The 10,609-nt window shown below is 61.4% G+C and overlaps 1 protein-coding gene across 1 annotated transcript; it reads left to right on the forward strand.

The window, feature by feature from the left end:
• Positions 1–4,794: 4,794 nt before the first annotated feature.
• Positions 4,795–7,165, forward strand: PLICBS_009321 (translation termination inhibitor protein itt1; the record flags this gene model as incomplete). Its single annotated transcript, XM_018324933.2, has 2 exons — positions 4,795–5,428; positions 5,490–7,165. 2 exons carry the CDS (start codon positions 4,795–4,797, stop codon positions 7,163–7,165), a joined length of 2,310 nt encoding a protein of 769 aa, XP_018176327.2.
• Positions 7,166–10,609: the final 3,444 nt, after the last annotated feature.

The raw sequence follows: 10,609 nt of genomic DNA on the forward strand, positions 1-10,609 counted from the left end.
CTGATCCTCCCCAGGCAGGAGATTGATGAGTCCTTGCCTCGGGGCTGTCGAAGATGCCGGAAGAGGTGGCTAGCATGTGTTTGTGGATGGCAGGACAGTAGTTCCGCTCGGCGGCCGTGTGACATGGCTTGACGGGGCGGTAGCGCCTTGCAGTGCATGTTTCCCTTCTCAAGCCTGTCTTACTCTTGCGGGAAGTCGTTGCCGGTGGTAACAGTCCCGCCCAGAAGCTCAAACCGACGTGTCTGCCTAATCAGCGTACTTCAGCCTCGCGAGGTTTTCAGGCTTCAAGTCTGCCGTGTCTAGGTGTCTCCGTATGGCCCTCGCCTTTCATACTCGTCTCTTCCTCACTTTCGGTCTGCCATTCGCTTAGCCGAAGGCTCCAACTGGCAACGCCCATTTTCTGAAACTCATTGAGCGCCTCTTTGAGCGGCTCTCTCGGTAGCCGTATCCGTGCCATCGGATGTAGAACCAGCATCCAGGCCGCCCATAAGTCGGCATCGGACTGCGAAGGAAGAAGAGGACTTTAATCGACCTCCTTGTCGTGGGTTCGGGGAATATGAGCAGCCACACATTGTTCAGGACTTCCGCCGTGCTCAACACAATGCTCGAGGTTCTTGTCGTGGCCGTACATGGTGTCGTTACTAGCGACTGCCTGCGTGGCTCCCCTTATCTAGCAAAGCCTGCCGGCGTCAGGCGGCAGCCTGTCCCCGTTGGCCGCCCTTCGCCTTGCTTGTTCTCTGAGGCGCTAACGAGTGACGGGTAAAGGTCTTGCCGGACAAGATGCCGAGCGCTCCGGGGTGGTCGACGACCCGGCTCCGACTGAAAGTTCAAGGTGTAGGACAGGGCGGGAAGGAGGAGCATAGCTTGCCAGATTCGCCCTTGGCCGCCTCAAGCAGCTTCTTTCCGCTGCCTGGGTACCTGCCAGCGTCGACGGTGCAGTGCACTATCTTGCACAGCGTTCCAATGGCGAGTAGAGGCCCAGACTGCACTGCCATTTCCGCCTCCGCCAATACCATCCGGCGCAGGCACATGCATCCTTCGTCGAGGCTCAGGATATCAGCTCATCGTGATTGTCATTGTCACCAATCGCGCGAAGCCGATGTCCATGGCGCCGAATATTGACACTGGGCAAGCGACACCGCTGGCTAGGAGGGCGCCACTCGCCGAGCTTTCGTCCTGGCTATCTGGGAGCTCAATCTCGCCAATCCCATGATCACTGGCGTCGCCGTCGTCTCCAGGCCCCAATGCCGACGATAGGAGCCACACAAGGGTCGTCTCCCGCTCTCGATGCAGGAGTCGCGCGTGCGTGTAGCTCCCAGAGGAACTTCTCCTCGGCTCACTTCAATCACGCGGCCTCGCGACTAGACCAGCAAGGACGCGTGTGCGGCCGCAGCAGCCACCATGATGTGGAGGTCCTGGTCTGTGAGAGAAAAACCCGCCGAGGGCAGGCAGCGAGGGCGAGTAGACGTAGTGCACCTATCCGAGCCGACTTGACAGGGCCGTCAACGTAGGAAAGGGAAAAGGCATGGACGAATGGCGTTGGTATACCGATGGCCATGCTTTGTTCATCTTCTCCTTGGCCTCTCCAGTGTCTTCGCCTTCCTCGCCGCGTGAAGAACGTGAGTGGCGGATCTAGTCTGTGTCGCTGGGCAGACCCCCCGCCTATCCCTGCTACAACTTGAAACCACTGGCGGCCGAGGGGAGAAGGCAATCAGAGGAGGACTTTGTCAGGGGGACAGGCCAGGCACGGCGCCTAGTTGGACGTGTCCCGCCTGCTAATTTAGCCCCCGCCTCTCTTGCGTTCCGTAGAGAGTCCTGCTGCCGAGCACAGGAAGCGTTCTGTGTATGATGGCACCTTCAAGCAGAGTTGCAGAGAACAGATGCCGTGTGCCTGGCCATTGACGCCACCTGGGCATAGTATTGAGTCGACGTCGGCTTGGAAGTGTGGTTGCCGTGGACTACTTCGCGCACCGCTGTGCATAGTGTCGAGGCCGTCGGTCCCGCACGTATGTGTATGCGCCGAGGTCTTCGTACGGCTCTCGGACCACGACGCTGTCGGGTGTTGTTGCAGAGCCCCTACATGTAATCTCGCCGAAGCCCTGCCTCCCAGTGTGTCTGCCACGTCCGGGACCTTCTGGTCGAAGCAGAGGATGCAGAGACCCTTGAACGTCGCCAGCTTCTGATTGATGTGGGCAGGGACGACGTCGGGAAGCAGCGGCTTGGAGTTTTTGCCGCACTCGTGGCGAACGCCGGTACGCTGCACGGAGGTGAGGTGCGACAAATTGTTGATGTATACCAGGCCACGGATGTTGGTGGTGATAATGCTGGGGTGCAGCCGAGGGCAGTCGTGCAATGATGTAGGAGATAGAGAAGGCAGGCTGGCTCTTCCCCTTCGCCTGGTGCCTCCTCACCTCCACCGCCGCCCTGGCTGTCGAAGAGTAGCAGAGCGCTGGCGTGGACATCGAAGAGGAGGAGAGTGTGCTCGAAAAGGAAATAAATGCCAGGGACAGTGAACGATCATCGTAGAGGTATGAAGAGACGTTGTTGTCACCAGGGATGCCTCCTGGATGGCGGCCGCTCCCGTAAGGGGGCCAGCTCGACAAGGACTTATCGTCACTCGATCATGGCCCTGTCCTTTCGTTGTCCATGGCATTGGCGCCCCGGATGTGTTGCTGCTCTGGGTAAGGCCGTTGTCAGCCCCTTTGCCGGCGTAACTGCGCCAGAAAATAGAAGAGGGCGAGGACGGCGATGCTCTTGCTGGCAGTTCCTTAATGAGGAACAAGAGCGCCTCTCGGCTGAGGAAGAGGCTTGGAGGAAAGGTAACGCGGCCAGCTGACGTCGCCATCTCGAAGTTCGAGTCGTCCTGCGACCCTCCGAGTATGCGTGTGCGTGTGGGTGTGTGCGCGTCTGCCAGCCACCGGTGCAACGACTCTGCGATGCGCAGGCTGGCATCGTGCGTCATCGCAGTCCACAGGAGCAGCAACAGGATGTGATTCGGGTGAATCAGGTTGGACAGCCAGCATTATCTCTGCCACAAGGTTCATGCAGAGGTCGTGAACGAGGAGGCGGCCTTGCTCGTGCGAGATCCCGGGGTTCGGGCCCGGTATGGCCTCGCCAGATCGAACAAGGGAAAGTCGGACCCGCAAAGATGCCATTGCTCTCCCGGCATGCATGTGGCGGCGATGTTGAGTCCGTGACACCGGTTGAGTTATTTTGCGGTTATTGCGCACGCCCGTGTAGAGAGGGCAGTGCGATGTCCTCCCGCCTCTGGCACTTCTTAGAATGAACGGCCCCGGACTGGCATACAAGTGCCGTGTTACGTCCTGTTCAGAGTCAGCAAGGGGACAGACCGATTGGTCGCGATGAGGTTCGCGAGATCGTACCGGACGGGAGCTGTCGGCAGATGCAATGCTCGCGTGGGGAGCATTAACGCCAATGTTGCTGGTCTCCTGCGGGAGAAGGTGTCCCCGTCGTGATGATGGGGACCACGCGGAAGTAGAATGTGTTGTGAGGGAGAATGCGGACTACGTGGTCCGGGTGTAGAATGAAGCTCCGGTACGAGGGGAAGTTGATGCCCTGAGGAAAGGAAGAAGGAAAGGCAAGTTGAGGATGTGGCGTGGAGCTGGCATATATATATAGCGAGAAATGAGTGTGAGTGAATCACCGGGCGTTTGCTCGTCCTCGTCCCGTTTCCGTCATCGGCTGAGGGATGCGGATGTATGTACACGGACCCGCGCGGTTCACTGCATGTCTCGGCCCATCCGGAGCGGTGAATCACTATGCTTGCTTGACTTTCGAGCGAGTGAAGACACGTGTGGGTGTTTGTAGGGCCAGTCACGTTTGGCCGCGACAATGGCGTTGACATTGTTCTCCGCGAGGGCTTCAACCCGGTTGGCCTCTTTGTCGGCACCATTGTGTGAATGGCAGTCACGGTTTTGAGTTGGAGATACGCCGAGGACTCGACTCAAGCCAATCCGCTCTGGTCAGTGCAATCCGAATGCCCATTGACCGCCGTCAGTCACGGCATCGACTCAGTTCCAACAAACGCCATCGCCACGGATCCATGATGCCTCCATAGAGGCCCACCAAGCAAACAGCCATGACCTGGTGTGCAAAGCTGCCAAAGATTGATAAACTTCGACATTAGGCCATATTCGACTGCCCTTGCAGGCTTGCTCTGGCGACGTCGCGTGGCGGCGAGTGCTCGCTCAAATGCATCGTTGTCGTCCGAGGCGGTGGGGGCGGCTATTGTGGCCAAATGAAGGACGGCGTGAGCATTGGGCCAAAGAAAAAAAGAGAGAAGAGTCATGCCGGCCAGTCATCTCTGTTCTGGCACGTTCCAAAACCCGGAATCCGCCTTCGAAGCACCACGCATCTTCAATTTATTGTGCAATTTTTCTCCCTTTGGGCCACATGTGTTTTTTTAATAGGAATTTCCTCTCGGTGAAATCCCATCCCTAGCGGGCGACCCCAAGCACCTGCGCGCAACTGAAGGAACCCCGAAGCTCGTCAACTACCCGGCCATTTTATCCCCGAAGTGCGAGCCAACCCCACTAAAATTCAACGACGCCATCCTCTCTCCCCGCCGTCGGGCCCGACCTCAATTGTCAACCTCGCCACAGCGTCGCCTACTAAACTCATCGCGTCTTTGTGTGTTTTTCCATCGTCTTTTCTCTTCCAGCGCCCTCCATCTCATATCCCCCATCGCACGCTTTGGCTGCCCATCATCCCGCGCGCGGCCCGGACGAATAATGAGACACTTTCGTCGCGTGCTGAGCAACCGAGTGACGGATCATGGCCACCCCAGATGACGACGATGCCCGCTTTATGGAGCTCGAGACCCTCGAGGCCATCTTTCCCGAGATACGCCGACCGAGTGATGTGCCCGGCTTTGTCTTTGAACTCGAGCTTCCTGTGCGACCTGCCGAGCCGGTGACGGTTCTGTTTCCCGCCGCCGAAGGGGCCGCCCCGGACGGCAAGCAGCCTGCCGCGCCGTCGGCATCATCAGCAGCCGTGCCATCTTCCTCAACCTCGCCGGCCCCGGCTGGGCCAGCCGCAGAGCCCGTCGACTCTCTTCTAGTCTCCCACCTCCCACCAGTCTCCCTGCGCATCGTCCTCCCCGACGGCTACCCGGCCGACAAGCCGCCTCAGGTCTCCATCTCCACCACGCCGCAATGGCTCTCCCGCGAGACCCTCGCCAGCCTTGAAGGCGATGGGCCACGCCTGTGGGAAGAGGCCGGCCGTGACATGGTTGCCTATTCCTACATTGACCATGTCCATCGCGCCGCCGAGGACGTCTTCGGAGCCGTGACCGCCGAAGGCACCCTTGCGGTCCCTCCAGAACATAAGCTCGCCGTCCTGGACTACGACATCAAGGCAAAGCGGGCAGCTTTTGAGAAGGAGACGTTTGAATGCGGCATCTGCTTAGGTACGTCTGAAATATTCCTGTGCGAAAGTTGCGTTTCACATGTAATACTGACGCCCGGCAGACCCCAAAAAGGGATCCAAGTGTCACAAGATGCTCGACTGCGGCCACATCTTTTGCTTGCAGTGCCTCCAGGATTTCTACAACGACGCCATCACCGAGGGCAACCTGTCCACCGTGCGCTGCCTCACCCCCAACTGCGCCAAGGACCGGGCCGCCGCCACAGCTGGAGACGCCTCGCGCCGGAAGCCCAAGACCTTCATCAGTCCCAGCGAGTTGCTCCAGATCGGACTGTCCGAGGATGCAGTCAAGCGCTACGTCACGCTCAAGTACAAGACGGAGCTCGAGTCGGACAAGGACACCATCTACTGCCCGCGCCAGTGGTGCAATGGCGCCGCGCGCTCCAAGAAGCACAAGAAGCCCGAGGGCCTGCAGTTCAGCGAGGCCCCTGACTCTGACGCCGATGACAGCGACGACAGCGGAGAAGACCCTACCGACGAAAAGGCCGCCGAGGAGCATCGCGACAGGAAGAAGAAAGCCAAGGCCAAGGCCGCCGCCAAGTTCAACGCCGCCGACCTCCTCTCCGTATGCGAGGACTGCGGTTTCGCCTTCTGCAGCCGCTGCCTGCAGACCTGGCACGGCGAGTTCGTCCACTGTGTGCCCAAACGCACTACCGACGAGCTCACAGAGGAGGAGAAGGCCTCGCTCGAGTACCTCCAGCTACACACGAGCCCCTGCCCGACGTGCGCCGCGCCCGCTCAGAAGACACACGGCTGCAATCATATGATCTGCTCGCGCTGCGATACGCACTTCTGCTACCTGTGCTCCTCGTGGCTCGACCCCGGGAACCCCTACAAACACTACAACCAGCAGGGCGACGGTAAGGTCACCTCGTGCTACATGCGCCTATGGGAGCTCGAGGGCGGCGACGGCAACGACGTCGGCATCGGCTTCGTCGGCGGGAGAGGCGCCGCCGCGGCGCCCGCACCAGCACCAGCCGCCGCCGGGGCGATCCATCACCTTGAGGACGATTTTGATGCCGACATCGATGGAGGAGCTCCCTGGCAATTCGGGGCGGCCGACGAGAGCGATACCGAGACCGAGGATGGCAACGAGCCCCCGGCCGGCCAGGCGCCCAACGGCCAGCCAGCCGTCGCAGTCGCCAGGGAGGCGCCTCTCGTACTGCGCCTCGTGGACAATCAACCCCGACGCGCCGCCCAGCCTGCGCCCCAGCAGCCTCCGCCTCCAGCCGCCAGGGGCCGAGGCGGCCGCGGCCAACATCACCAACAGCACCAGCACCACCATGGCCCCCATCGCGGAGCCGCCAGGGGCGCAGACCCCCGCGCCGGCGGCCGAGGCGCGCCACTCCAGCGCGGTGGCCGTGCCGGCGGCGGTGCTGTCAGGGGCGGAGGCCGACCCGCCCGGGGCGCCAACGCGGGCGGCCGGGCAGCAGTAGCTCGTGGGGGCGGTGCCGCTGCCGCCGCCGTCGCCGCGCCAGAGCATCGTCGTCACCAACAACAACAGCAGCCGCAGCAACAGCATCATCACCAACAGCAGCAGCAACAGCAACAGGGGCAACAACAGCCGCCGCCACCTGGAGGCAACAACATCGCCGCTGGTCTCGACCCCGCCCAGGAGGCATGGGTCCGGCGCTTCGTCCAGATGGCGCTCCTGGACGAGGAGGACCAGGTCGAGGGCGGAGACTCGGACTCGGACGACGAGAACTGGTTTTTGCGGTGATGACGGGCGGTTGCGCGCGGGCAAGCAGGCAGGCAGGCAGGCAGGCAGACAGAGAGGAGAATGAGAACACCGGTAGCGGGCAAACATAACCAACTACGGCTGAGGATAGACAGAAGCGGCCGCGACAGGAGAGGAAGACAGGACATGGCACTTTGGGGTTTTGCTACGCTACCCTGGATATCTCCATCTGCCTCGCACGCCCCATTTGCATTAGCGAGCATTTACGAAGTAGTTGTTGATGGATGGGGCGCCGATACCCGACAGTAGGCGGAGGCGCGTCAACGGCCTCCCAACACCCAACACAGATAGAACCAAGAAAGAAGAAAGTAAAGTAAAGTCATAATGGCATGATACTTTCGACCGGCCACGATACCAGGCCGTCCTGCAAGGAATGCTCGATGCCAATCTGTATGTGCGTCTATCCGTATCCACATCCAGTTACCTGATGCGCGTCTCAACCGCCGCCGCCAAAGGCCGGCCCCCATATCCAGGGGCCGCGGCCGTCCGCTCGCATCCATCCATCCATCCACCCATCCACCCGTCCCCCGAGCTTGCCGCCGCACGGCCGCCGTGGTCGACTGATGCCATCAGTCAGGCAGTCAGTCAGGCAGTCAACCCCGGGCATCCACCGGGGACGGTAGATACGACGGCAGTGTTGCCCTTTGACGCGGACGCCCCCCCTTCCCCCCCTCCAGGCCCCAGGCCCCAAGGGGTCACGAACGCCTAGGCGCCACGGCCGCCAGCCGAACGACCACCCTTGGCCCCAGGCTCTTCCTCTCATGCGGACCCGGCTGCGCATCACGCAACGCGTATCACAAGAAAGAGACGACAGAGGCCCATCCGTCAGTCACAGGATCCTTGCCCAGTCCACAGGCAGCACGCACACATGCACCCAAGAACGGGTCGACTAAACCGTAGGCAGGGTGTCGACAGCATCAGACGGTCGTACAAGACGTCAACGTCGCGGCGGCATAATATACGCCCCTGCCCGCTGGCGGCCCCCATCGTCCGCGAAGCCACGTCGTGGACAAGTCGCTGGTGGGCGGCTGTGCCCAGTCCGGCACCAGCCCCTTGATTGCAGTCGTCAACATTGCCCTGCATCAGGGTGGAAGGCCCGACGCCCGGTGATGCACCAAAAGACTCAGCTCGAACAGCTGCCCCTCCCATCACATCCCAACCAACCGAGATGGAGGGCAACGGCACCCAGTCACGCACGACAACTCCAACAATAACGGCCCTACTGGCGCCGCAACCGAGCGCCGGCGACCTATCTCGTGCTTGCTTGGACTCGTCCATGCGAGACGCTCGTTCTGGCCGTTGTCGTCAGCAAAAGCCCTTTGCTCGCACGTCCCGACGACGCGCTTCGTGGGCTTGCGTTCCACTGCTCGAAGCAGACCCTGGGAGGAAATTTGTCAGGCAGCAGTAACGGGGGGCCAAGGGGCAGTATGGATCCGGGAGGTTCGAAGCGGATTGCTGCGGCTTTGGCCCTCGATGTCAAAACGCCTGCGGGCCCAGGGGCGTCTGTCCTACCCGCAGCCTGCGGGAATGATGATGTTGCGTTCCCCCATAGACCAGAGACTGCAGAGCGCTGGTGGCATGACCCCGACTGTACATGACCCTTACTTGCCGTCGAACACTGTATACATTAGCACTGGTGCACACGAGGGACGACTCGCGAGCCATGCGAATTATCGCGATCGATGCTTGTTGGCCATCACGTGTACATCTGCGGCGACCCATCGTTCTGCCGAAGCAAGGAAAGATGCCCGTCTGGTGCGGATCCGGGTGGCCACAGACATCACCACCACATGCCGGCAGTGTGTGCCATGCTTGGAAACGGGTCGACCGACGACGGGCGTCTGATGACTACGGACGGGGCGGGTCGACGAGCACGCACACGCAGACTCTGAACGACACCGGCACAGAATCCTGCTTTCAACGAGACGCACCAAGCTCCTGACTCCTTGCCACCACAGCTTCGTGCAAGGGAAATCGGCCGCAGGTGTCGAGGCCGTGGAACCGTGGCCCGCACCGGAGTCGCATGCTGCGGGGGGACTCTGCAACCAGACCCCCTTCGCGAGATTTCTCCCATGGACCCTTGGTGGTGTCCTGGGGCACTCACGACCTCGGTCACAAGACGCTGGCCGTGTTTGGGGGCCACCGTACCCGGAGGCCATGATTGCTGGTGGTGGCGAGCAGTGATGGATGTCGTCGGGGGAGTTCCGGGCCCCGTCTTTGCAAGGGGGCGTGGAAGTGCGTCTCGCCCGCGTGCTCGTGAACACACACGGACGGCGCCAGTGGCATCAGCATTCGCTCCAGTGCCGCTTTGGCCCCAGACGTCAGTGCCTGGCGAACCTGTCATGCTCGTGGGCTAGCCACGGGCTCGACCCTGAACTCCCGCCGCGAGGGAGCCGATACCGACCCCGAGACGGGACGCGACACCGTCCGGAAAGTCTCCCGCTTGTGGCGTACCACTCGCGCTTCGACGCCCCCCCATTCCTTCCGCCAAGGAGACGCTGGGCAATGCCGACGACTCATAGCGCTTCGCATCCGACGATAGCATTACCCCCACCTCGAAACACTCCCTGTCCGCCACTGGGTTGGTGGGCCGGATCGCGGTCGGCGGGGTGGGACCAAGGATCGGTCCCCTCCTCCAAGCCCAGGCCCAAGCCTGTCGATGGTGACGGCCGTGTCGCAGTGGCGCGAGTCCGTTCCTCGGTCCGCATTGTTCCTCGAACCTGCTCAGCGTGCCGGCGCTATGCTGACCTCTCCCGAACCCCGGGGCTTGCCTGACGACGTGACAGTGCAACGCTGCTGTCGCGGCAGGGACCGTCGACGATGACGTCCTTGTGCTGCGGGGACGACATGGCGTGAGCGAGCTCTCCGCGATGCAGTTTCGGTCGCAAGCGCCTGGGGGCGACTATTCTCGGGTGCTTAGCGACGACGGATGGCCTGCGGATCAATTGCCAAGCAGGCAATCTCGAGGGTCAGGAGGTTTGCCCAAACCTGGTTGGAGTATCGACTGTGTCGGCAAGAGGACGCTTCCGGGGCCTTGCATGATTGCACGTCTGCGTCTGCATCCTCCCGCTCGAGAATGTGAAAGGGGAGAATTTCCCGCACGCATAAACCTGCGCCTCGACTGTGCACAGTCCATAGGCGCGCCGTATTATGTAGGTGGTCTGCGACTTCTTGAAGTCGACTAATGACTCGACCCAGTTGCGCCGTCCCCTGCCAGCGACCGCAGCCGAGCGGGTGGCGCAGGCCAGGTTCCATAGCCTTGCAGGAGAAACTGCTGCCTCCTGTCGCGCGTGCATGCCGGCGGGCGCCAAGTTGTTACACAACTGGCTGCACTCGAAGGGTGCGAGCAAGCCCCCCGGGCGCGTGTGCGTGAAAGACATGAGAGTAATCCAGCCAGCATGGCTCGACCTGTGGCTGCGCACATAC

This window comes from Purpureocillium lilacinum (genome assembly GCF_023168085.1).
Source record: "Purpureocillium lilacinum CBS 284.36 DNA, scaffold_7, whole genome shotgun sequence".
NCBI lineage: Eukaryota > Fungi > Ascomycota > Sordariomycetes > Hypocreales > Ophiocordycipitaceae > Purpureocillium > Purpureocillium lilacinum.